At 33.4% G+C, this 27,476-nt stretch overlaps 2 protein-coding genes across 6 annotated transcripts; both read right to left on the bottom strand.

Moving 5' to 3' along the window:
• Positions 1–11,409: 11,409 nt before the first annotated feature.
• On the bottom strand, positions 11,410–26,894 carry LOC136221721 (uncharacterized). 5 transcript variants are annotated; one of them, XM_066009150.1, is made up of 12 exons: positions 26,541–26,894; positions 15,878–16,046; positions 15,406–15,690; positions 15,112–15,311; positions 14,912–15,029; positions 14,506–14,750; positions 14,212–14,424; positions 14,046–14,144; positions 13,867–13,965; positions 13,491–13,796; positions 11,943–11,977; positions 11,410–11,656 (listed from the first exon to the last, which is right to left on the bottom strand). In XM_066009150.1, the coding sequence occupies exons 2-6, from the start codon at positions 16,038–16,040 to the stop codon at positions 14,584–14,586; spliced, it is 933 nt and encodes a 310-aa protein (XP_065865222.1). In that variant the 5' UTR covers positions 16,041–16,046; positions 26,541–26,894; the 3' UTR covers positions 11,410–11,656; positions 11,943–11,977; positions 13,491–13,796; positions 13,867–13,965; positions 14,046–14,144; positions 14,212–14,424; positions 14,506–14,583. The 5 variants fall into 5 exon arrangements, with proteins under 5 accessions (XP_065865222.1, XP_065865223.1, XP_065865225.1 ...); XM_066009151.1 differs by having other exon boundaries at positions 11,410–11,653; XM_066009153.1 differs by having other exon boundaries at positions 14,046–14,120.
• Positions 16,053–17,971, bottom strand: LOC136221722 (uncharacterized). Its single transcript, XM_066009155.1, has 3 exons — positions 17,170–17,971; positions 17,020–17,086; positions 16,053–16,944 (listed from the first exon to the last, which is right to left on the bottom strand). Exons 1-3 carry the CDS (start codon positions 17,328–17,330, stop codon positions 16,501–16,503), a joined length of 672 nt encoding a protein of 223 aa, XP_065865227.1. The 5' UTR covers positions 17,331–17,971; the 3' UTR covers positions 16,053–16,500.
• Positions 26,895–27,476: the final 582 nt, after the last annotated feature.

Genomic DNA, 27,476 nt, shown 5'->3' with positions numbered 1-27,476 from the left:
AGACACGATATCCAAAAGCCGCATTTCAATTATCATAGGTCATAGTTTTAAGCAAAAGGACACATGTTCAATTAAACGAGCTTAAGGGGATCGCTAAGTAAAACACCTCACCATAGGTAGTTCACTCAATTCACACAATTTTGGTGGCTAAAGTGTTTACTCTCGGCTTATGTTCTTGCTTAGGATTACGTTGATTTTGCACGTTCATCCGAGTTCCTCTACTATGCTATATGACTTCGATGATATCAAAAACAGCCTCGAATTGGGGTTGTAATGTGGTTAGAGGGTTAAAGGTACAACAAGGGTTAATAGTTCTAGCGCTAGAAAAACAAAGTTAAAATGGCTTTAGCAAATGTGAAGTGACTGAGCTTTTTATTCATTATTATTTTTTTTTTCTTGAGACATTTTGATTTTAAGAACTGAGGAATGAAGTTCTCCTTTTTGTTCGTCTCTTTTCTTTTCTTTTTCTGTTTTTCTCTTTTTTTTTTCTTTTTGGATAGTGATGCTCAATCACTTCTTAGCCTTTTGGCTTGCTACTATGATGCCATAAACAAAGATAAAGCGTTAGAACGACAAAGGCTCGATGTGAGCTTTGCAAAAACTTAGGGTTAAGTAGCAAACCAAGTTGTGGTTTGCAAAAATAGGTTAGAAAGAAAGAAAAATCTATCAACTACAAAAATATAGGCTCAAAGGGGCTTCATAGAGTGGATGAAAAAGAGAAAATAAGGTAAAGAAAAAAGGGTTAATTCTAATGAGGCTGATTCATCGTTTATCATTTCAAATCATTGCATGTAGGTTCAACACAGTATTAGGTGCAAAATCTGTAATCTTTCCACAAGTCAAAGCATTCACACAAAAATGTCAAGAAAAAGAGCTTTTTGATGTTCGCTCTTAGGCTCAAATTCAACTCACAATTCTTTGGGTTTCAATTTTGTGTTTACTAGTTTTCCCCAAACTCAAGTTCAACATCACATGCCTTCAATTCTTAAGTTATCTACCTAAGTAATGATTTTAGCATTTCTTCAAAAGTAGGGTCTAAATGCAAACTTTAGATCATGCTCTTACAGATACAAGGATTGTGTCCTACACCTAAACTAGTTGTCATGCAATCTTAGATTCGGTTCTCAGCCCTCAAGGGCAATTAACGAAGTTTAGATTCGAAGGAGGTTCACGGTTTTAGATCCTAAACATGCGAGAACATAAATAAAACCCAAAAACGCTAAACTAAACTAGACACGACGCAACAAAAATTTAAAAATTATACAATTTTTGTAAGTTTGTCTACCCCTCCTCCTCACACTAAAAATATGCAATAAGTTCCAACATTGCATCACAAACCATAAAGTACAAGTGCAAAAAGTTAGGGTGGAGAAGAAAACTTACGGATTTTATCGCAATCGCCAAAAATTTGATGATTTGCGGTGCAATTTTTATTTATTTATTTATTTATTATTATTATTTTTCAGCTCCATTCGGGATTTAAAAAAAAAATCTCGAACAGTTTGCTTATCGAGGCCGAGCAGCAGTGCCCAGCGGCGGGCTGGGCGCAGTGCCCAGCGGCAGGCTGCGCGCCAGCGCCCAGCGGCGGGCTGGGCGCAGTGCCCAGCTCGCGGCGAGCAGGGCCCTGCTCGCCGAGCTGGGCGGCAGTGCCCAGCTCGCCCGAGCTGGAGTGCCCAGCTCGGCGAGCTGGGCCTCCTGGGCCAAAAAATATATATATATATATATTTTAAAAAAAATTTTATTTTAAACCTGAAAACTTTAAAATAAAAATAAAAATAAAATAAAATAAAATAAAATAAAAGAAAACTAAACAACTAAAAAAAATATTTATTTATTTATTTATTTTTTTTAAACGAACATTTTTTTTAAAAAAACGTAAAAGAAAACTAAAAAGACTAAACTAAAAAAATCAATGTATAATCTAAATAAAATAAACCTGAAAAGTTTTATTAAAACTTGGGTTGCCTCCCAAGAAGCGCTACGTTATAGTCGGTGAGCTCGACATAGAATTCCCGCCTAGGTGTATGCTTCTACTCGCGTTAGGAACTCGAACTCCTTAACAAATAACCCGTACCTACAAAACGGATTAAGAGCCTCAAATAAGTTTAATGAAAGTAGGAGGCCGAATTTAAACATATTATGAAAAAGTTTGGTTTGCTCCCTTTTGGATTCTCTTGGTAGGTCGAAGAGAATGAAAACTTCTGAACAAAGAGTAAATCCAAACTTTTCGAACTTTTGAGGAAAAGGTAGTTGATATACACAAGCTTCGATTTGATCATTTATTTCTATCACATGATTTAGAATTTCAGATTTTGAACCGGGGTTGCTTACCGCTTTCGGTTCTTCAGTTACTTTGAGTGATGCATGTGACAGTGGACTTGGTTCTACCTTTTCGTCATTCCTCAAAGAGATGGCTTGAGCTGATTCCCTCTGTGGGATTTCTATGTTTTCCTTTATGCCTGGGAGAGCATCTCGGGATTGCTTTTGGATCTCTTGGTTTATTTGAGCCAATTGGTTGCTCAAGTCCTTGCAAACCTCCTCGTTGATTGTAAGTCGGGCTGATATTCCTTTCAAAAGGGACAGCACCTCATCTTGTGAGCTAGAGGGTTGTGGAGGAACTTGGCTTGCTTGTTCGTAAGGGAACATTCCCAATTCGTTTTCCCTGTGCTCATTAACAAACCTATTTGGAGGCCTCAACATGTTAGGGTTCCCGTAGGACAGATTTGAGTGTTGAGGTCTCCTCCAATCACTACCATAAAAGCTGTAAGAATTGGGGTTAGAATTATACCTTTGGTGATTACCCACAAAACTTACAGTTTCATTGGTGTTGAGGCTCAGTTTCGCCATCAAGATATCCATTTTCTCATTTAAGTCGGCCATGGAGGGATTGGGAGCCTCATTCTCCAGGGCATGAATGTATTGTCTTGATGGGATAGTAAACTTTTGAGCTTGCCACTCGACTTTTTCTTGCCAATTCATTGATCAGAGAATGCTGAGAAAAAGTGAAGTTCTAGCACAAAAGTGGATAAGTAACAGTATACAGATATGAACAAGTATAAAAAAGTATAAAGAAATTATATATCAACAAGTATAGAGAATAATTATAAAGAATTATGTATAAACAAGTATAAGCGATATAAACAAGGATATTTACAAAAAGAATCGTATATAAACAAGTGTATGTATAAGCAAGTATATGTATAAACAGGTATAAATATGAACAAGTATAAATATAAACAAGTATTAACGGTTATAACAAGTATAGATAAACAAGTATAGATGATATTCACAGAGATATTCACAAAGGAATGCCTAAACTAACAAATCGACCTTTGGTTCGATATTGCAGAAGAAATAAATCCCCGGCAACGGTGCCAAAAACTTGATGCGCCCTCACCTAAGTTAGAGATGAGAACTCACTAAGGGATAAGTGTACCCCGTCGTTATCAAGTAATAAATTTCTGGTTAAGTCCAGGTTATCGTCCACAGGATTTATTTCTGCAAGTATCGAGTTACTTGGTTTCAGGTGTTATCTAGGCTTAGGGGGTTTTGAGTTGGTTTTTCTAAGTTAATCTACTCCTAGGTTGAATTATACTATTCCTAGCTAAGTTATCTTATTCTAACTAAGTTATTCTATGCCTAATTAAGTTACTCTACCCCTAATTAAGTTAAACTACTCCTAAGTGATCTTTTACCAATGCAATTATCCGAAGGAACATGAAGGGATACGATGATAATGAAAATAGATTGTTTAAGCAATTGAATTAAAACCTAAGTCACTTGTGTCCGAGGCGATTAACCCGACCTATCCTCCTAAAGTCTCTAGTTCGTGATTCTCTTGTAAGGCCGAAACTAGCTCTAAGGCTCAGTAATTTGGGCTTAATCTTCTATAGGGTCGTCAATCCTATAGGCACTGACTAGGTCAGATTCAGCTCGCAATATGTGCCAACTTGATTTTGGGATTATCGAATGAGTTAAACCAATCAGACAAAGCGTAAGACAAAGATTAAAGCATTAAAACAATTGAATGAACAAGAACTATAATATATATCAAAGATGGAGAATATTGTCACGAAGTTACAATAAGCCTAGAATTCATAACATGTATCAGAGGCTAGACAGAATGTAAAAGAAGAAAAATCCCTTTCAGGGAACATGTCTACCAATGCAGGCGTCTTTCTAGGACTTAAGGATGGAGCTTGAGCAATCCTCGGTGAACGGAGCTTCGGAGGTGTCTTCAATGGAGGTTTGAAGGATATGGAGGAGGTGGAGAGGATTTCTCAAGAGGAAAACTAAGAAAATTACAAAGATAAAAGATATCGAATTTACATTGGAAAAACTCTATTTATAGGCGTGGCTCGGCCCTCTTTTTGACCTATTTTCGTGTCCTTATTGGTGTAGGAAGTCGTGGGGTCCATCGTGGCTTCGTGGGGGCGGAATTGGTCTTTTTGACCAATTCCCGCAGGTCTGCTCGCCGAGCAGGGCAAGCTGCTCGGCGAGCAGGGCTACTCGCGACGAGCAACGGCCTGCTCGGCGAGCAGGCGCCTAGCGGCCTGCTCGGCGAGCAGGCATCCTACTCGCCCGAGCAGGCCTCTGATGGCCTGCTCGGCGAGCAGGCACAGTGCCTGGGCAGTGCCTGGGTGGTGCCTGGGCAGTGCCTGGGCTGCGCGCCGATGCTCAATTCGCTGAGCGACTGCCGGGGGTCCCCGAGACACGATTTTTGCCTGAAATTAATCATGTTTTAACCTGCACACGCACATAAACTCCAAACAACATTAGTCCAAGGGCTAAATTGACCCGCCAATCGCTTATTTTGAGCAAACGCTTCGTTTGGTGCGACTTTTGGCGGACCAATTAGCTTCAAAAGATAACGGAATTATACTATGCATGCTATTTTGGCCGTAATTGCCTAAATTGGTCACAAAACGAGCCTAAACAACGAAAAATAAATAAAACGTTTCCAATTCCTAACTAACTCACACAAAAGCATTTAAATGCGAGAAATGCTCGCTTATTAACTAAATAATGCTAAAACCCGTCCTAAAACCGTACCCAAAGAAAAGGGTTTTTGACCCCTATCACCAGCTCCCAGCAAGCTTCAGTGTGGTGGCCAACCTGTAGTACGCTTTGGCGTTTCTTCCAACGGTTACATGCTCCCCTCCTTTGGGTTCGGGATATGTAATGTCCCGTTTATATTGACTTTTCTCCTTTATATTGTGGCAAGTTGGAAGCTTTAAACATTCTGTCCGCCTCGTACCTCAAGATCTATGTTGTGAATGGCGAATTCCTATTAACTGGATGGCATATCTTTCTGCATTGTTCTCTTGTCTATCTAGAGCGGTATGCCCTCGTCTTTCAATCTCATCATCCGTGTGTTCAATGTTGAATCGTGATGGTAAATCCGGCTCTTGATCTTGATATCGATCATGTTGAGGTTATACTTGGAGCTATGGTTTAACGCGGATGGATGTTGTCACAACCGTGGGAGCCATTTTATCTAGCTTCGAATATCTTGTCTCCACATCCTTCAACATTTCGCTAACATAATAGATGGAGAACTGCTGACCTTCTTCTTCTTGAATAACCACGGTGCATATAGCTTTATCCATGACAGATTGATACAAATGCAGGTCTCCCCTTCAGATTGGTCTGCTCATCAAGGGTGGTTCTGTTAGGAATTGTTTTATACCTTGATATGCTTGTTGACAATCTTTCTAGTATGATGATCCGCCCGTTCAACCTCTGGATCTTTCTCACCCATTGTGGGGTTTTCATTTAGGCGCTCTTTTCACCTTTTTCCTCGCATGGCTTTTATTTAGGCGCTCTTTTCACCTTTTTCCTCGCAAGGCTTTTATTTTATCTGGATTTGCTCTAACTCCTTTTTGGCCAATGAGATAGTCAAGGAATTTTTCTGAAGTGACTCTGCATATACACTTCTTTGGATTGAGCTTTATTTTTCATATCAGTGTTTGCACTGGTTGTAGTATTAGCAACTCCCTTGTACTTATGGGTTAGCACTGAAAGAACTCCAGAAGTGGGGCATACTCTGTCCATTATTAAAAGATTGTGGTAAGGCATAAAAACTATATTCACTTACCTTGGGGATCAGTGGCTTGATCCACGGAACATACTTCATAGCAAAAGACTGTTTGCATTGACCTTGTTGGCAAATATCATGTATAATGCAATGTCTCTTTATGGAATTTTTAGTTCATCTTGGAATCAACTTAATAATTCCTTCACGTTGGTCCCTGACTCTAGAATGAACTTAGTCAAAGGATAAAATCGAGTAAATATTATATGTCAAACAAATTCATAATAGAATTTTAATCGTGCTTGTTTTAATAATAATATCACGTATAACGGTCATAACCATGAAGATTGCTACTGCACATGAATATCATAATGAATTCTTAATAAATAACCATAATGAGAATGCTTTAAGAATAATGTCCTTTTGTATTTCAATGCGCATTAATATCCAAGATAGCATATTTATTTTAAACGTCATAAAAGTTATGACATTCTATATTGGGTAAGATATCTTACATAGTTGCTATTTACTTGCAATTAATATTGTGCATCCATACATTAATGGCATTCAGAGATCATTAAAGCCTCATTTGAATGAGGTGTAATTAAAGAAAGGTAAGTGATGATTTAATAATATAGTTATATATAAAATTACTCTTATATCATTTCATTTGTACGAATAAAATAAAAGAGAAAGAGTAATTTTGGAAGAAAAATACATGTACCATGATTCTCCTCCAATTTGGAGTGTAAGGAAAATTACTCAAAATCCACTCTCAGCTACCTTCACATACAATCCTCCAATTTTTAAGGAATTCTCATGTATATCTTAAGAATTTCGCATAAATTAATGTTCCGATCCGAAATCGACACTTGCACTATTTTGTAGTTAGCTCAGGACATGAAAGTTTTGTTTATCCAATTTGGTAATTCATCAGCCCATAATGGCCTTAATAGTTAGGGACAATTACAGGATAATTACAAATAGACTCAATATTTTCAAGTCTCTTGTGTTGATAACAGAAATTCTAACAATGTCAAATAAACAGTTTTTATATGAATAGACACATCCTTGTAAAAAAGGGAATGAAATAACTATTTGACAAAACAATATTCAAAAATATGAATTTCTGATATTAAAAGTACTATATAGGAGAAAAGCCATACATAGATGGTGAATTGTACAAGAAAAAACCAAATATGATCTTTTTGTAATTTCTTCTAATAGTTATATGCATGTTCATCCAAAAGACCGACCAGATCTAAATCATTTGTAATTACATGAGCCCTTTTATGATATTTTAATATCAAATGACAAAATCACATTTTTTTTCGTAAATCCCAAGATTACGGGTCTTATACATGCGTTTGTACTAATTCAATGATAATATCATATTACACTTGTCATGCATAAAAATATGAGGGCATAGTAAGCATGCAAGATTTAATGAAAGATTTGTGTCTATGATTTCATCTTTCACAGTTTATTAGATTTATCATAATAACATGTAATGATATTCATAGCACTTTATAAGAGTGAGGGATCTCAATTTTCTTTAATTAAAAATGGAATAAGAAAGGGGAGGAAACTTATCTTTTTCATCATAAAATTCCAGATTTAATGTAGAAAACTATTTCTCACCAATATATGGAGAACTGTATCTTTGGATAGATTTGTTGTACTGATTGAGCCAAAGTTTGAGATTGTGATTTCTATTCTGTTGACTCCATTGTTTTGTTCTTTGTGAAACTCTATACAATCAAGATTTTGTGATCTTCTGTTTGTTAGAGATCCACCTTCACCGCACCAATTGATAACTTGTGGAAAAATCCTTGATCAGAGCACTTCCCTGTGAGGCGTCGTTGGGATCGGCCGGGGACACTCCGATGCCAAAGTCAGTAATATTTCTGAGAATAAACTGTAAGCACAAAAGTAGAGAATCAGTAAGTGTACCTTTGATCCTAGGAAGCTGGGGTATTTATATAGGTTTTTGTAGCCTTCAGCATTAATGGGGAAGCAGGTGAAGAGTTGTGCCATTACTCATCTTTGATTGCTATCAATTCTCCATTAATCCCAACATTTATCATTAAAACCCTCAGAGTTGAGGTATTCGAACAGTCAAGTCTTTATTCCCCTTTAATGGCTATTAATTGTCATTTAATTGTATTTATTCTCATTCATGGATGGTAATAAAGGCGCCTTTTGGTATTCTTGGATCCGTCAAGGTGTATGTACGCTCTCTTTGAGAGCAATGGCGGGTCTCCATTACTCGCTCTCATCGGGCGTATCTCGTTATGGCGTATCTCGCCATGGTCCACGTGGCGTGGCATAATGCTAGAGACTCCTTCCTTTTCCTCATTATTTGCATATTTGCCCCTGCATTAATTATCATTAATTCCACATTAATCATGCATAAATATCTCTTTTAGAAGGAATAATGGTTTGTCATTATTTCTATTAATTTTCCTTTATTCCTTATTCAAGAATAATTTGAGTTGTTATCACATTCGTCCTTCTCCTGCTTCGAATGAGGGGGAGTGTTAGAATAACCGAATGGTTATTATTCTGTTTTAGGAAATATTGTTGTAGAGTTATTTGTGATTAGTAGGTTGATTTGTTTCCTAGATTAGCTCCTAAAATTACTCCTAGATTAGCTCCTAAAATTACTCTTGTTTCCTAGATTAGCTCCTAAAATTACTCTTGTATATTTGTATATATGCCGTGTTAGGCTTAACAAATAATCAACAGATTATCTTCTATTATGAATATGAAATTGATGGCTTGAGATTAATGATTTTAAACTTGAATGTTTGAAAACGGCCATAAAGATGAAGAATGAGGTTCTAATTATAGTTGTGATTTCCTAAAATCACTAACCATGTTCTCCACTACTTTAATTTACAGATTTGAATATAAGGACAACATTTTTACTAATAAAGGCACAAAATATTGTAGAATAATCACCTCATGAACAGAGTGAGTAACCTTAGCAGTCAAAGCCATCAGTGGGACATTAGGAAAATGCTTGTTGAGACATTCCAATGCCCTATAACCAGAACGAAAGTCATGTCCCTAGTCGCTGGAAAGCATCAATGAGATTATTAGAAATTGATAAGCTGCAGATGATTCATTTTAGTATTGATAGGCAGGGCATAAAACTGATGGATAGACTGCAATTAATCACAGTAAAAGCATCAACTAAACCAATTATGTACCGAAATATACTAAAGCTAATCGAAAATACCATACCTCGGAGCTGTATCAGATTCGAACTAGACCCCATTTCACCTCCACTCTTCCGCTCAATAAGGACTCAAACGGTTATGCTTCCCGTGCCGTGTGTTTACTGCAGTCGAAATCGAAAAAACAATGGATGGAAACCAAGATCGATGTTGATTCCGAAGAAACCCTATGAAATTTGGAAGGAAAAGAAAGAAAGAACCAAGAGATGAAAGACTAACCACGATGAGTGAGAACGAATATGTGGAAGGTTATGGAGAGCTGCTGACGTTGGTAGAAAGGAGCCTGTTTTCCGCCGGAGTTCGTGCATCTGGAGTAACCATGGAGAATTCTGAGTAATAAGGTAAGGTTGTGAGATAAAGGAAGAGAAAAGGGTGGGTGGCTGTGGTTTCAAAGAAAGAAGCAGAGAAAGCACAAAGAAGAAAATGAGCAGCTAATGTGTTTCATTCGAAGAGAATATGATTAGGGTTTCTAAATATAATTTTTAAATAGATAATTAATTAATATTACTAATAATGTGACCTTCCTCATTACGGAATGGATTCTCTTATTTACAACATTATTTATTGAATTACTAACTTCTAAAATTTATTCAATCTATATTTAAAGTTAAAATTTATTAATATAAAAAAAATAAGAAATGTCATTTTTTGTAATATTTTGCAGTTCAATTTAAATTATATAATTTACTAAATATAGTATATAATTTTAAATATTTATTTTATATTATATGTATTTATTTTATTTTTTAATTAGTTTAAAAATTTCTTTCACAACCATCTCTTTTGTTGTAAAAATATTTAATTCTTATGCAACAGCATAGGGTCGTTGTTAAAAATTTCTTTCATTTACAGCAACAACATAGAGTTGTTACTGTAAATTGATTTGTTACAGCAACAACACATATTCGTTACTGTAAATACATTCATTTACAGCAACAACACGGATTCGTTACTGTAAATACTTTCATTTACAGCAATAATATTTTGTCGTAGCTATAAATGTTTTCGTTACAGCAACAACAATGCGTTGTTGTAGTAAATGCTTTCATTTAAAGTAACAACATGGAGTTGTTGGTAAAAATATTTTCATTTATAACAACAAAGACATTGTTGCCAAAGTTATTACCTTTTCTCATCAAATCCCACCCGTCGAAATAAATTTACAGTAACAACCTTTTGTAACGACTCAAAAAAGTTGGTTGCTAACGTTTGTTTATAGCAACAACTTCTTCCATTGTTGCCAAAGCTTGTTACCAAAAAGCGATTTTCTTGTAGTGATGCTACCATATAGGCTGTCTCGTCTTCTTCACTTAGATCCTCCCCACTTACATACTCTCCCATCCAAGTTTGCATCCTCCTATCTCTCCTATTCATTGTTTTATATGCCCCTTCTTCATTTTGCTCTTCTCCTTCACTATTTTCTTGTCTCAAAATGTTTTCTGCCCCACTATCAAGATCTGTATCTATCACTACAAGAAATTTGGTCTATAACGAGAGTTAATCTCGTCGTTAATTAAATAAATACCGTCGTTATTAACTTATAACGACCGTATATACCGTCGTCCACCCTCGTTAAAACCTCCGACGCTAAAGGTATTAACGACGGTATACCGTGTCCCGTCGTTAAAACAAAACAACGACTGTATGCAGCCTGTCCTTACTACTCAATAATTAGGACAATAATGACCGTCGTTGTTAACTGATTTCACCGTCGTTATTAAGACGTATTAATGGGTGAATAAACGGTCATTATTCACATAATTCACTGTCGTTATTATGACCTTTTAATGAGTGAATAAACGATCGTTATTTCCGTTCTTCACCGTCATTATTATGAAACGTTAATGATTGAATATACGGTCGTTATTTCCAAAAACCACCGTCATTGTTATTATACTTTAGCGAGTGAATAAACAGTCGTTATTATAACCTTTTAATAAGAAAATAAACCGTCGTTATTTCCAATTTCTACCATCATCATTATAACATTCTCACGAGATAATAGACCGTCATTATTTCTATATGTACTGTCATTAGAAGTGATATTTTACAACTAAGAGATCAGTAATTATATCATGAATTAATGTGTTGTGACACTAGAATCATCTAAATACACAATAAATACAAATTCAATAATTGAAACGTAAATTCAATAAAATATAAACCAATTTGTCATTTAACAAGATTGAAAATAAAAGTGCAAAACTATGAACTGAAATGTGTTCTTGTTCTTTCTAAAATAGGAAAACAAATCATCTTGTTTCGTACATTAATATGATATAATCAAAGGCATATATAATCTCCATTAAAGCTACTTCAACAGTTTGTTCCAAATCTCATCCCAGAAGAATAATCCAACCGAACAGAACAATTAGCTCTGCTGTTACAAATGTAAACATCCAATAATAAGGGAAAGGTATAAGAGAAAAGAATAAGCAAAGACTTAGACAAAGCGTATTGGTCTATATTAGTAAGATGGACCAAAATAAACATTATTGGCATAATATTGAACATTATTGGTCTATATTAATCATATACTCCTATATTATAAGGTAATAAAGTTTGAAGATAAATAAACCTCAAGTACTTTTTCACTGTCCATACTTTTTCTTTTGTGGGTGAAATTAAATATATACTAAAACTCTCAAAGTAAAACAAAAACTTACTTGAATTTTGGGGAATAAATGAGTAGCTAAACGCCCTGGAGAAAGAAAAAATGAACTTAAAATTAAAAGATATAATGTAAAATATTATGAACTAATTTTCTGCCACATGTTATACATCATAAAAAAATGCCTATAAATAATTAGACAGAATAAACAAGAGAATATGAGACATGTAATTACCAAATCATGCATCAAGAGTAAAAACTGTAAAAATGTATATTAGAATAGAAATTACAGCCTATTAAATCCTTAGCAACATAAGCATTCAATTTGCATTAACTTGATCACCCTGTAAACTATCATTCATTAATTCAAGGGCAAAGTAGAAAAATAAACGCTATTGTTAGGGCCATTTTCAAGCAATAAACTATGAGGATTAAAGGTTGTCAAATAGGTACATTGAGGTTTATATCAAGTTTTTAATGTGCAACAATGGCTATTGAAATAAATTATTTGATTCAATCCAGCTAATTTCCAAGTTAAACTCAAAAAAGCACCAAATCTTAGACAAACATAAAGCTATGGAAAAATCCAACTGAGAAAATTTAAATTCCTTACTCTATCCAATAATCGATGACAAATCAAACAATCTCATGTTGTTATTGTTATTACTAGGCTCAGCAAGTTACATGATGAAAATTGTGTGTTTAGCTCAAACATGAACTCAAAACACACAATAACGCAAAACTGCTAACCCAAAACTGAAGCAAAAATTAATTGAAAATTTAAAGCAATTGAATTTTGATAGCCTGAACATAGTTTTTAAAACCTGGGACAACTTAATTTCTTCTACAAATTTAGAGCTATTTGCTTATAGTTAAGTTTTTAAGTTTGTATTTGGGTTTAGTAATTTGTTTTCATATAAATTGTTTGCATTAAATTGTAAAACGCATCCCACAGCCAAACAAAATCTCAGAACTCAACTCTACTAATGAAAAGTCAGATTGTTATGTAATTTATGCATTGAAACTAAAATAATCAGCATCAAATATATCCCACGTGATTTTTGCATCAGATTAAAACAACAATTAAGAGGGATATGACATTGAGACACATGATTTTTTTCTTTTTACAACAACAGTACACTAATGAAAATCTAAGCACACAAAGCATGAAGAAAAGCAAGGATAATAGACATAGTATCATTTCATTTCAAACTTCTCACTTTACTTCAAAACTCGATATCACCAGTTAGCTCTTAAACAAACTTTGGCAGAAAACAAAAATAATAATGCATCCCTAAATCCATTAAAAAAACACACAAAAATGAAAAGAATGTGAATATAAAACAATCCAAATTAACACCAACTAGATTCCTTTATCATTGAACTAGCACACACAATTTTTTCCCTATATTCAAGCACATTTTCCTACAAATAATTAGACAGAAACAGTCAACTAATATTGAGAGAACGCACATTCATATCCTTTGTATATCAATCCTTGAAAGCACTAATAAGAGACCTTATAAGGATGACACTTTATCTAGAGTAATGATGCAACCAAGCTTAAGTAACAATATAATGAAATTAGAGGATATGAATGTACCTTTTGATGCTCATCATTAGTATTTGATGAAGTATTTGTATCTGAGTGTTCCACACGTTCATTCTCCACTTGGACTAATCGATTTTCAATTTGCTCTAAACGATCCATAAGCTTACGGTTTTCCTCTTCCTTATCATGAAGCTTGGTCTTGAGTTCTTCGATTTGAGAAGTACTTTCAAAATGTTTTCGCTTCAAGCCACCTCCATAACCAAAGACACGACCATGGCGTTGTCGTCCGAAGCACCTTTCCACAACTTGTAAATTAGTAAGAGTTGGCTCTGACTCCATTGTCATCTTTAGTTCATCCTACAAATTTTAATTATGTCAAATATAATAAATATAATTCAATGGGATGACTTGACAAATTGGAACTTACATATTTTTTTCTTGTTTCTGGTTCAACTATGTTTTCATCAATCTTTCGAGTTTTAACAAAGACTTCTCTTACATCTGGCGGGTTGCCGTCTTTGCCTCCCTATAAAATGATTACAAATTAATAGAAAGGAAATATTGATAATCAAACTAATGAAAATTTTGAAAGAGTGGTGAAAATACCATTTCATATATCACTTCCCTATGAGGCTTGCTTCCACAACGATGGATATGCATACTTTGTTGACAAGCCCTGTTCTGAGAATTTCTTACGCTTATCTCCTATGAAATTACACCACCGACATCAAATTGGTTAACTAAATTAGATTTAAGATGCACAAAATCATACCAGAAACTTTGCTGTATAGAATACGTTATTTACTAGCCATTCCCAATCTTTTGAATCCATGCCTTTAGCCACATTTTTCAAAGCCTCCACCTTACTTTCACAAGTCTTCACATACTTTTTATTCAATTCTGCCCTCTAATTTCCCCACAGTTCCTTCATATGCTCTAAGGTGTGAAGATAGTACGACTGGATATCAGGATGTTTAAAATACCGCTACATCAAATTGATTATAGCCAATATTATTAAATATATATATTGAAATAGTTTAAATTGATTAGTGTTGAAACTACTTACTGTAACTGTGTCCCACATGTGCTTTTTTGTGACATCACTTATATCCATCCATGTTTGTACCCGTACAGGACAAATATGTCAATTACGTACAATCTTCCCTAAATGCCTTGACCAATACTTCTGATTCTCTCCAACGCCACGATTGTTGTAGAAACATATGTCAAGTTTCTCTCCTTGTTTGAGAGAACAAATTTTTTTGTTCTTATTACAACCTCTAACTTTTCTCACAATTTTTGGAATATCACCTAGAAAATGAATAAAAAAGAATTAAAAAGAAGAAACAAACTCATACTAAGAATTCAGAATGTTCATGTTTTATTTTCTTAGGAAATTAAGCAAAATAAAACAAGCACAAGAAAGTATACATTTATTGAAATGAAAGTATACATCAATTAAAGATGCTTACTCTTAACAAATGTTTGAGATATTGCATACTTTGGATCACTAGATTTTCCATTCTCTGTCATGGGAGTTAGTTTGGCAACAACAAATTGACCAACAGCTTGTAATGGTAATTCAAGCTCCTAAATAAACAATATCATCATCATAAATTAATAATGCAAATATGTCCAACATAATAATTATTGAATAACAAAGAATATTTACCTTCTCTTTGCTAGGTGAGCTGATAGGTGTAAGACCATTCTCAATATCCAAGTTTTTATTCATAGTTATGAAAAATTCGGCAATACTCGCAGTCTCCACCCCATTACTAATAGCACCATATACCATCACTTTCTGATTTACCTTAAGCTCACCCATTATCTTTACATTTGTCACTATTGGTATGGGTGCAATATCAGAAGCTAATAACATGAAAATTTAGACAAGAGTTAGAGTGAAATAGGATATATAACTAAATGTTAAAATAGATTATCTTTAGCAATAATATGAAAGTACCTAGATTAGGATTGTCACTTGGGAGTTTGTATATTAAACCTCGTGAGTTTATGTCTCTTTTGGCATAAAGATGTATGACTGTAGAACCCGAATAATTTTTGAACATATTTAAGACATCTAAATCATTTTGTACTGGTCTTCCATCATCATCAGCAAATCTCAAGCCAACAGAATAAATATCTACAAATTTTTTGCATATGCTCAAAATGTCCAGGAAACAACATTCTTCGTTGAAACCTTTATCGTGGTATTGTAGATCACCAAAATGCACAATCAAACCAACATCTACAAAGCATTAATTTAATAAAGATAATTATAGTTGAATATAATAACACAAATACAACATTTTACCATCAAATTGCAGATGCAGATGCAGTATATATTTACAAAAAAAAATCAATTTTGTATAAATAGAAACTATTTTAAAGAAATTATATAAATGGAAAACTACCTTAAAGAAATTGAAAAATACCTTTAAGGTTCTCTTTTCTTAGAGTAACACCCTTCGGAGTGTCTTCAGTACTTTTATCATGAGGTACGCTTGAATGTTGGAAAGCACTCAATACTCGATTTTTGTTCCCCAGTTTGCCTAGCTGGATGAACTTTTTACGAGTAGGAAGTTGGTTTGATTGCATTTTCACCTCAAATTGAAAAAAAGGTATATGCAATATTTGTCAATAGAAAACTATAGAACACAAACAAAATGATCATAAGGAATTAATATTGAACATATTTGAAAGGAAGTGCATGTCTGAGCATTTTACTTATTTAAAGAAGTCAAATAATATAACGACTTCAAACTTATGTGATACATCAGAAAATAATAATGAACATATTGAAAAAAAAATCTCAGCTTCAAGATATTATTTACCGCTTTCTTTTCTTTTTAGATTTTGACACATCATAAGTAATTGGTAATGAATCACTTTGTGCCTAATTTTTCCCGTCTGTTGTATTCAATGTAGTGCCACATTGAAACTTGAATGATTCACCCTCTTGATAAGCCTCACCAAGATCATCAAAATTCTCATTGTCATCATCTATTTGAGAAGACATATTGTATGAATCTCGTGGTTGTGTCTTAATAACAACATGTCAATTCTTATTAGCATTATCTATAGCATAAAAGACTTGAGAAGCTTGACTTGCTAGAATAAATGGTTCATTTGTTCTCAAACAACGTTGAGGATTGATACAAATGAATCCAAATTCATCTATTTTTGATCCCCACACATTGTCATGAACGTCAAACCATTTACATTTGAATAGGACAACTCTTTTCTCACCAAGATACTGCAATTCAAGAATCTCAGTTAAAATCCCATAATAATCAATAGGTCCTCCCTCATTTCCAACATCACTGCTCACACACACACCATAATTTTGTGTTCTACGTCGTTTATCACAATCTTCAATGCGAAACCTATACCCATTCACAATATAACCATCAAAGTTTGTAGCATATTGGGATGGACCACGAGATAATGACAACAAATCTCGAATATTGGATTCCTTGCTAGATGCATACATTTTTTCAACCTACAATAAAATTACGTATGAGACATTTAAACGTGGTATATATTTTCTTGATGAAGAGTTTAAAGATATACTCACTGTATCTTTAAACCAATCATTAAAAGATTGTTGTGGATGAATACTTTCTCGAATCTGGGAATACTCTCTGCAACGAATTTTTAGAAATTATTATTCATAATTATTTAAGAATTTAAAATAAAATTATAGGTCTTCAAGATATTGACTTACTCGAGAAAAGGTATGACTTCATCACAATTATTTATGACATATGCATGTGCTTCCACCCATTCATCGCCCATGTTGCGAAAATAAGGAAAATCCACCATCAAAATAATTTGAACAACCATCGCCATTTCTATCTGGTTTATTAAATTTTGTCTCAATACCATTCAAGTACCTTGAGCATAGAGTCATGCACTCTTTTGCAATATACCCATATGCAATTGACCCTTCTGGACGAGCCATATTACGAATAAGAAGTTTTAAATCATGTAATGTCCGCTCAATAGGGTACATCCAACGAAATTGTACAGGGCCACATATCAAAGCTTCATTAGCCAAATGAATCGGCAAATGAACCATTATATCGAAAAAGGAAGGAACAAAACATTGTTCCAATTTACATAGAGTTATAGGAATCTGATTGTGAATTTCTTCCAACTCTTCTGCCTTTAATGCCTTAGCACTCAAACTAATAAAGAATAAAGATAGCTCGATAAAGGGGTTCGCAAACATTTTTTGGAAGGAGGCCACGTATTGCAAGATGAATTAGATGTTGCAACAAAACATGACAATCATGACTCTTCAAACCAGAAATTTTGTGCTCTTTCATGTTCACACTTTGAGAAATGTTAGATGAGAAACCATCAGGGACCTTTAGTTGCTTAAAAAATGAACAAAATGAGTGCTTCTCATCATGAGATAACATGTAAGATGCTATAGGAATCTCAAACTTATCCTCCTTGAGAATCAAATCCAAGTCTGGACGAATGTTCATTGCCTCCAAATCTTTACGAGATTGCATAGTGTCTTTAGTCTTCCCTTTCACATTCATGCTTGTCCCAACAATATTATCACATATGTTCTTCTCAATGTGCATCACATCCAAATTGTGTCGTAACAAAAGACTACTCCAATATGGAAGTTCAAAGAATATGCTTTTCTTGTTCAAATTGTCACCTCTATCTGCATGCTAAGGTCTTTACTCAAGATGATTCCCTCAAGGCTAGTAACTTGAGCAATGATATCAATTCCAGAGAGTGATTTCGGTGGCGGCCTTAATTCTTGAGTACCATCAAACTTTTTTTTATCTTTTCTCCATCTGTGCTTGCTATCAAGAAATCGGCGATGTCTCATATAACATTGCTTCTTACAATTAGCTAACCTCAAGTAACAAGTGTCTTTGTTACAACAAGGACAAGCCATCTTACCTTTTGTACTCCAACCAGACAAATTTGCATATGCAGGAAAGTCATTGATAGTCCATAACAAGGATGCATGTAACATAAAGTTTTGTCTTGTCGACACATCGAATGTTGCAACTCCTACTTCCCACAAATCTTTTAATTCTTCGACTAAAGGTTGGAGATAGACATCAATTGCATCTCTTGGACCATCAGGACCCGGTATAAGGGTAGAAAGGATAAAGTTAGGTTCTTTCATGCACATCCATGGTGGCAAATTGTATGGAATTAATATGACTGGCCAAATACTATATGAAGTTTTAGAATGATTAAATGGCTGAAAACCATCACTAGCAAGGCCAAGTCTTACACTACGAGGATCAGAGGAAAAGTTTTTATGAACATCATCAAAGGTCTTCCAAGCGGGGGAATCAGCAGGGTGTCTCATAACTCCATCATCTACTCTACCTTCCTTATGCCATCGCATCAAAGAAGATGTCTTCTTTGACATAAACAATCTTTGAAGTCTTGGCTTTAAAGGAAAATAACGCATTGTCTTGACTGGTATTTTCTTCCCATTTTTCTGAAGTTTAGTTTCCCCATTACGAATATCATCTTTCCATCTTGAGAGACCACATATTTTGCACCTGTCCAAATTTTCATCTTCTTTCCAATACAACATACAATCTTTGACACATGCATTAATCTTGTCATAAGAGAGACCAATATCTTTTATAATTCTTTTTGCCTCATAATATGATTCTGGCAAAGTAGAACCATTTGGGAGTATTTCTTTTAACACTTGCAATAACATGTCAAATGATTTATTACTCCACCGACCAACACTTTTGATGTATAGTAATTTGACAAGCGCATCCAACTTAGAGGTCTTGCAACCAGGGTAAACTACTTTATCTAAATCTTGTAATAACCTATAAAATTTCTTCGCTTCATCATTGGGTTCCTCTTCATTCAATTCAATATTAGGATATATATCATTTATAATATCTTCAGCCCAATCATCATCATCATCATCATTATCACTATTGTCACGCCCGATCCAAAACGGCATCGGGTATGATCAGAAAACAGGACAACTAACTTCTAATATCCTGAAAGCCGAACCAATTTTTTTTAGATAAAAATTTATTCGGACTACCTAAAATTTTATTTATTATTTGGCTTGGACTTGATAATTCTATCAAGCTTCCTACGTATCCCGAGCATCTTTTAATTTTTAAATCGAGAATCAAAGCCACGTAGTTCTACCTATTTTAGGTAGCTCTCTTAACTCCGGTAGTTCTCTTAACTTATGAACTCATTGTAACTTATTGACACGTTGATTGACACGCTAATAACTTAATTGTATATTTCATTTTATTACTCTATATATATATATATATCACTTTATCAAAATGAATCAAATCGAATAACGTTTTATCAAAACGAATCAAATCGAACAACGTTTTATCAAATCGAATCAAATCGAACAAACCGCTTTAACAAACCAACTCATAATCAAATAAATCGTAAAACATTATAATTCAAATCATCAAACATTATCAAAACGTAATACAAAATTTGCGTGTGTGTCCATCCTCGAATTCCACCCGTGTAGCTTATCATAACATCAATCATATCAATAATCGAGATATCTCATTCATATCTCGCCTTGCCTAACGTTAGGACTACCAGCCGTGCACTCTGGCCATACCGCCCTTAGATATGGTCTTAAAACTTACAACTCCTACCCCGGGCAATCCTAGATGGACAAAACCATTTTATCTTTCAAAATATCACAACTCATAAAAATCATATTTGGACTTCAATCCCAAAATAATAACAACAACCGCAATAGTTTCTTCAATTCAAAAACAATTCGTAAGAAATCGTCAAACTCATTTTATCAATCTGATTTTCAAAGTACCACAATAATAATAATTATTCTTCCAATAATCAAAATCCAGAGTATTCAATCGAAATCCAAAGTATATAATATTTTAAACAATTGAATCGAAGTATTCAAAGTAACTCAAATATATTATATAAATAATTTTAAACTAAACACTTTTATCAAACCGTTTATGTTTGTTACCGAAATTGTTACGCGTATCGCTAACTGAGTATCGTTATTTTAGACCGAATATACCATTAGACACATTATATTGTCATAAATCTATTTGAACTAATTTTATATTCAAATTTTTATACAAATTTTATATTCGACTCGATACCGACTTTATTTGGAAAATATCCGCATTAGTCCTTCTATTTTCAACTTATTTTAACTCTAACTGTTAAAGTCGCTTAAAATATTTTACTGATCGAAATATTCTTATTGGATTATTTTCGGTCACTGAGATAGTTAATTCAGACTGATTATACTTTTAAACTCATACCGATTATACTTTTAAACTAGTGACGATGCTAAAATACCGACTTGAATAAATCTAATGGACAACTGTCTAAATTTTATATTTTTATGAGTAATTGATAGACGCTAACTCATTAATCGTAAATCTATTAAATTTGACGGAACTATCGAAACTAAACTTACTCAAAATCATACTTATAACATTGATAAAATAATTTAGATAACAAATACAGTTACCGAAATATCGTCGTCCGTCACTGAAAATTAATCAGTGTAATCCATTGATAGCTGATCCGAAATATCGTCGTCGGTAGCTAATCCAAAATATCGTCGTCAACAACGACCAAAAACGCTTTTCTCCAATTCCTAACAAAAACTCTTTTGTTTTCCTCATTCATCCCCCTTTTTAAGATACCCTCCAATATATATAATTGTGTGTATATTTTTATTTTAATTTCAATTTATGAAACACTTGTCATCACTAAATTCTATATTTTGACACATCATCTATTATTAAAGCATTCTTTTAATATCTAGTTGACACATAGATATAGAAAACCATGTTTTCATATTTAATTGACACATACATATATAAAAGCCATGTTTTTATATTATAATTTAATTAATTGGATGTAGTAAAAAGCTTTGTGCACATTACATCATAACCATATTAATCCATTTACTTTAATATGAATTAGTCTTTACTTTTTTTTTATATAGGATAAGTTGAAATTACTTTCAACTATACTTACACGTGTATGTATATTAGTAATTAAAAAATATCAATTTTGGTCCTTGAATTTATAACTTTTTATTACACTTACCCAAAACTTTTTAATTTAAACTTAAAGACATTAAATTAAACCCAATAGTATATTTAAATTTATAAATAATTAACGCTATGTATTTCGAAAAATAAAAATTTTAGACACAGATGTTACAATTATCATCTTCATCATATTCTTCTTCATCAGAATCAAGATCATGTCGTCTTTCACCATGATGATACCAAAAGGTATAGTTTTCCATTATTCCATTTGTTATTAAATGTGTGTGAACCAAGTTTCGAGTTCCAAAATTGGTGTTGTTACACCTAACACATGGACATCGAATTTCGTATGCTTCTCCTGTTTTTTTGAAAGCGTAGTTCAAGAATTCTATAACACCAATATTATACTCTTCACTCAACCGATCTATCTTAGTAAGTCTTATCCATTCTTTATTAGGTGTCATTCTCCTAAAATCATCAAATAAAGAAACACATGAAGAATAGAACATGCAACAACAAAACAATTAATACACTGAAATATAAATGTAATAATAATTATAATAATACACTTAACTCAAACCATTTACCAAATTCATCTAAAAAAGAGTATTATTTTAGTTTCTTAAATTAATTCTTCATGATGAGGGTTTTTGTTGTGACAGTACCAATCCACACACTAAAAAATATAATTTGACAGTTTCATATACTAGACCAAGTTTATTAAAAGCTGAGCCATTGTCTATTTGAGTGACTAAAAAACTCTATGTTTCTACCATATTTCATTGACTAGTTCTATATATATATATAGAGAGAGAGAGAGAAAGTTACATGAGTAGAACTGGTCTGCTGTGTTAAGTGTTTTCCTTTGGTGAGCCATATATATATATATACAATGATGATAGCCTCCAAATTAGATGGCATCATTTTTCACAGCCCAACATTGAGGTCTTATTGTGTCTAAAGCCTCAAATGTATCAGATGGAGAAAGGGTGAATGTGGAGATGAAGAACAATGAAGAAGAAAGTGTTAATGGAAGGAGAGATTTGGTGTTTGTAGCAGCAACTGCTACTACTATTACTGGATTTTCATTTGGCAAAGTTGCGGTGGCTGAAATTGAGCCGCTGAGAGGGACACCAGAAGCTAAGAGGAAGTAAGTGTTAATGGATGGAGAGGTTTGGTGTTTGTAGCAACTGATGTTGCTGTTACTACATTTTCATTTGGGGAAGTTGTGATGGCTGAAAATTAGCCCATGAGAAGGACACCAAAAGCTAAGAAGAAGTATGGTCCTATTACACCTTACAATGCCTACTGCCTACTGCTAGTATTTGTCGCAAGTGATACATTTTCACTTCTTTGTATTATTTAGATTGATGTAAAAGTTGTGAACTTTCTTGTATCATTTTCATTGCGGAATTCTTAATTTTCTCTATCTTCATTTCATTCTCTGGTTATTCTTTAACTACTTCACAAATTTAAGTAGATGTTCCTCTCCAATTTAATAATTTGGGGTGTTGGTTTCGTGTACATATTATTGTTGCTACAACTCTTAACTTTAAAACCTCAAATACAGATGCTTTGCTCTATAATTCAATCAAAGGTACAAAATTTAAGATGAAAAGTTCAAATTTTGACAAGTCTCATTTCTGGGGAGGGATCAAAGACTCAATCTAGTTCAGAGATTCATAATAGGTGTTTTGTCACTCCAAACTTTACTTTGGAGGTCAGATCATACAGATTAGATTTATGCTTATTTCGGTTCTTATTCTAGACTTATTCTAGAACTCGATCATGCAGATCCTAATTAACAAGTTGGATTACAATTAGGGAAATTTATCCCCTATCTTATATTAATCAAATCGGATTTTGTAATTAATTACACATTTAATTAGCTAATGCAATACACAAGTTATTTTTCTAGATTCTTTTTTCCTCCTTGAGGTATGTATTTTTATGATTAGTATGGCCAGGTTTAAGGATATTAGTTTGTAGCTTTTTAAGGATGTTTTGAGCTGTTGACTTTGTAGATCTACTACTACTTTAAGGTAAGAATAAGAAGTTGTATGTTTGGATTAATGTGGATTGGATTTTTTATGATATCAGCTAACATAGCACATAACAGGTGATTAGATTTGGGTTCTGCATAACTTTCAAACAATGTTTTCCTGGATATTAAACTAGATTTATAATTGGGTTATGGATCATTTGGTTCAACCAATTGACTCGGATTGGTCGGACTGGATGACGTAATAATAATTAAATAAATAATATAACATATATTTATATATAATAACTTATTATAATCCAAAAACTTAGCAAAGACAAAACTCATTCTCTGATGTTGCATCAAGATAGTTCAACTCATAAGGTCTTAACCTTAAATGATTTTCTTCTTTAACTCTTCCTAAGTTCACCTCATCCAAGCTTTTATTTTTTCAATAAAGTCAGCAAATAACTTAGCACATGCAGCAACTAGTTAATTTAGTTAATTAATCAATTAGTTCATAGCAAAATTAGACAATAGCTTGCGGAGAAGAATCAAGAGAGAGAACACGCAAAAGGGAAGCAGCCGAGACTGAGAGAGCAAAGCAGAAGACTAAGAACAGAAGAAAATCGAAGAAGAAGCACGGTTGTTGAGAGTTTTCTAATGACTTTTCAATTTTTTTTTAATAATTAAAAAAACAGGGTGAATCCGGTTCCCATGTTGACACCAGTTTCAGATGGGTTGTTGCAAATTGAAAAACCCATACTAACCCAAACAGGAAAGCAATCCAATTCCGGTCCAATTCTGACAACATTACTTTCAATCTTTGTTTTCACTATAAATTATTTGAATAAATTATTCCGAACACATTAATTCTTAGTAATTTTGATTAGGAAAAGTCCTATAGCATTACTACATTCTAAAGAAGTGAAAATCCTATCAATAGAAATGACATTTTACATAGGCTATAACTTATATAGAAGCCATAAAATATAATAGGGGTAAGGTATTAAAACAGATTTATGGTTTTTGGAGAAGTATCAATTTAGGCTCCACGTACAAAATAGCACCAATATAGACTTAACATTTTAAAAAAATATCAATTTAGGCCTCGATAACGGAATGAGACATGTCATTGATATTACTCCGTTAAGTTCTATCAATTGTACGTGGAGGGAGAAGTCAGAACTTAATGGAGTAATAGGAATGACGTGTCCAATCCATTATCCGAGGTCTAAATTGTTACTCTTTTAAACTTCAAGCCTATATTGATGTTATTTTGTACGTGGCGCCTAAAATTGATAACCATAAATCTGTTTTGGTACCTTATCCTGGCCAAATAATATATATTCTAATTTGGGTCCATGAACTAATAGGATTAATAAGAAGAGACTTTCTTTCTTTCTAATTCTAAGATCCTAAATAGTGTAATTAGTACCATAAGAGTAAATGCAGTGTCATTTTCATCTATGCTTAAAAGTGAGGCCCCAACAAATGAATGATAATTACATTATATACAATTCTTAGTTTCAGAGGAGTAGATGAGGGCGTGCAAGGAGTGCTAACGCACAGGGCCTCAAAATTATAAGGGCCCCAAAATTTAAGATGTGCTTAGTCGAATATAGATATTAGCTTAAAATAATAAAATAATAATATAATGTAATAAGATTTATTTACACTTTTTCATTACATTGAGTACGTATGTGATTTAGATATTCAACCATTCAAAATTTACAACCTTAATACAAAATCCTATTAATTAGTAAGGGTTTAAGAAAAATTTAGCACAGGGGCCCCAAAAAGTTTAAGACGGCCCTGCTTAGTTTCTTATATTTTGTGAAATATTGACATAAGATAGTTGGCACATGTCAAGTTAATATGAAAACTACTTTTTTGGTTGATTTAATTACAAACAGCACTCTTAAATATTGTTGGTAAAACCATTTACTATCATTCTCTGTACCTTTTTCTGTTTTGATTATTATTTAATGTATCTTCAAATTTTTTGTTAAACTACTTATCCATTTGATGTTGTTTCTATATCTGTTACAGGATAGGCATTTTATATCACCATTTACTATCATTCTACCTTAAGGTTTTAATGTGGTGCAAAGGTTACCACTTGAGCTGAAGGTTTAGAGTTTTTCTAGAAAAAAGGTAGGGGAAGGACTCCAAATAATAGATGGCCTTTAGCTGGCCAGGGTGAAGTAGAAAGTTGCACACACTTAGTTATACATTTTAGGCATGTTTTACAATGTCTGAACTGATAAACTGAATAAATAAATTGAATCAGTGACATGAAAATACATTGATGAAAAGTGCTGCTCTACACTTTCGTATAATACCTATATATTGCCTTGTAATATTAACAGAAAATGAAGGATTTTATTGAAAATTGAAGAAATAACAGTTACAGTAATCAAAATGATACTTCTGCAAAACAGAATTACCTAATGAATCAATAATCCATGACAAGTGATAAAAGGACATTTGGACCTATGAGTTGGCTTTTTAATTGCAAAATTTAACATATTCATAAACACAGTAAATTCAGGAAAACAATGCACTAGGAACATATTCGGGTAAGTTGGTCGTGTTGTCCATTATGGTTGTATCCTTTTCCTTGCTTCTATCAATATGGACTTGACACTGTATCCTCATTTGAACTCCAAACACATAGAAAATGAATTTGTATAATTTTTTAATTCTTTATATTTATAAGTTTTTTTTTTTTGTTTTTGCACTCAATTAACTCTGTACCCTCATGTTCACCACATCCCTCATCTCTCTAATCTTAATTCGTACTAGCCCTAAAAAGCTTAACCTTATCAATCTACTTTATGGGTTTCTAATTTCAGAGTTTAAGCAAATAAAAACTGACAGCAATTTCTCTAAAATAAATAAAACCAGTCTTACCAATTTGGGAACAAAATTTCTAAACAACAAAAAAAGCACAATCAAATTATACAACACTGAAAATTTAACAATTCCACTAAAAAATCAAGTTATGTTAAGATGAATTCCACCATTTGACTTTTAATTTTCATAAATTGGAACATTGAACAAACATACCTGAGTTATGCTACAGCTTCAACTTTATCTTTTCACTGTTTGTAGACGTTGAGTTACGGAACAGCTTCAACACTTCAACTTTTTGGTGCTCGTGAAAGTTTTCTGAACTTATCTATACCGAATATAGAGAAAAAAAATGGAATGAATGGAGGTGTGGAGATGGTGTGGGAGACAATGATGCATAACGTGGGGTTTGGGGATTATGCTTGTGAAAGTATCTAGACTGATACAGAATGTAAATGCGATTACGAAACGGTGGAGGCGTGGAGATGTTGAGCGTGGCGGCCAGGTTAACATCGTGAGGTTTTGGGGGAAATCGTCTTCTCAAAATATCATTATCCCCAATATTTAGGGATTTGCTACAGAGTTTGTTTTGTTTTCAATGACCCCACTATATTAATTTGGGTGCTATATCTATTTAATTTACGTAAAAATAGGATTTCCTACTTAGAGTGGAATTTTTTTTTTACAAAAATTTAGTAAGATTTTAGCGCCAAATTTCTGAAGATTTATTGTGAAGGTAGTATTAATAAATAATGACCGTCTTTTTTCTAGTTAATAAATGATAATATCAATGACGATAGTAATATGTGTTAATAACAACAACTTCAATTTACAGTCGTTAATAATGTAATTTTAAACGAGAGTAATTTTTTACCCACATAGAAAAGCATTTTTAACGAGAGTATCAGAGGTACCTTCCTTAAATTTGGTCGTTATAGAATGAATTTCTTGTAGTGTATTTCAGCTCCGTTGCTCTCATTATCATCTTCTCTTCTATACTCATCATCGTCACGAAGATCATCATCTCCCCACACCAAGGTTGCCTCTATTTGCTCTTCAAAAAATTCCCCCCAATCCTAACCTTTTTCTTCCTCAAGGATCACGTCTTTAATGACAACAATTCTTTTAGTCTTAGGATCAAATAAACGATAT

This window comes from Euphorbia lathyris, chromosome 3 (genome assembly GCF_963576675.1).
Source record: "Euphorbia lathyris chromosome 3, ddEupLath1.1, whole genome shotgun sequence".
NCBI classification, from domain to species: Eukaryota; Viridiplantae; Streptophyta; class Magnoliopsida; order Malpighiales; family Euphorbiaceae; genus Euphorbia; species Euphorbia lathyris.
Note: the sequence above shows the minus strand (reverse complement) of the source record. Positions and strands in the feature narration are given on the sequence as shown.

Excerpts from the sequence above, each read along its gene's own strand:
- LOC136221722 (XM_066009155.1), bottom strand. The coding sequence starts at position 17,330 with ATGGTATTGAGACAAAATTTAATAAACCAGATAGAAATGGCGATGGTT. Across the intron at positions 17,087-17,169 it reads GAAGTCATACCTTTTCTCGA|AGAGTATTCCCAGATTCGAG; the intron begins GTAAGTCAATAT and ends AATTCGTTGCAG. Across the intron at positions 16,945-17,019 it reads ATGATTGGTTTAAAGATACA|GTTGAAAAAATGTATGCATC; the intron begins GTGAGTATATCT and ends ATTTTATTGTAG.
- LOC136221721 (XM_066009150.1), bottom strand. The coding sequence starts at position 16,040 with ATGCAATCAAACCAACTTCCTACTCGTAAAAAGTTCATCCAGCTAGGC. Across the intron at positions 15,312-15,405 it reads AAGTGACAATCCTAATCTAG|CTTCTGATATTGCACCCATA; the intron begins GTACTTTCATAT and ends TCATGTTATTAG. Across the intron at positions 14,751-14,911 it reads ATCTCAAACATTTGTTAAGA|GTGATATTCCAAAAATTGTG; the intron begins GTAAGCATCTTT and ends TTCATTTTCTAG.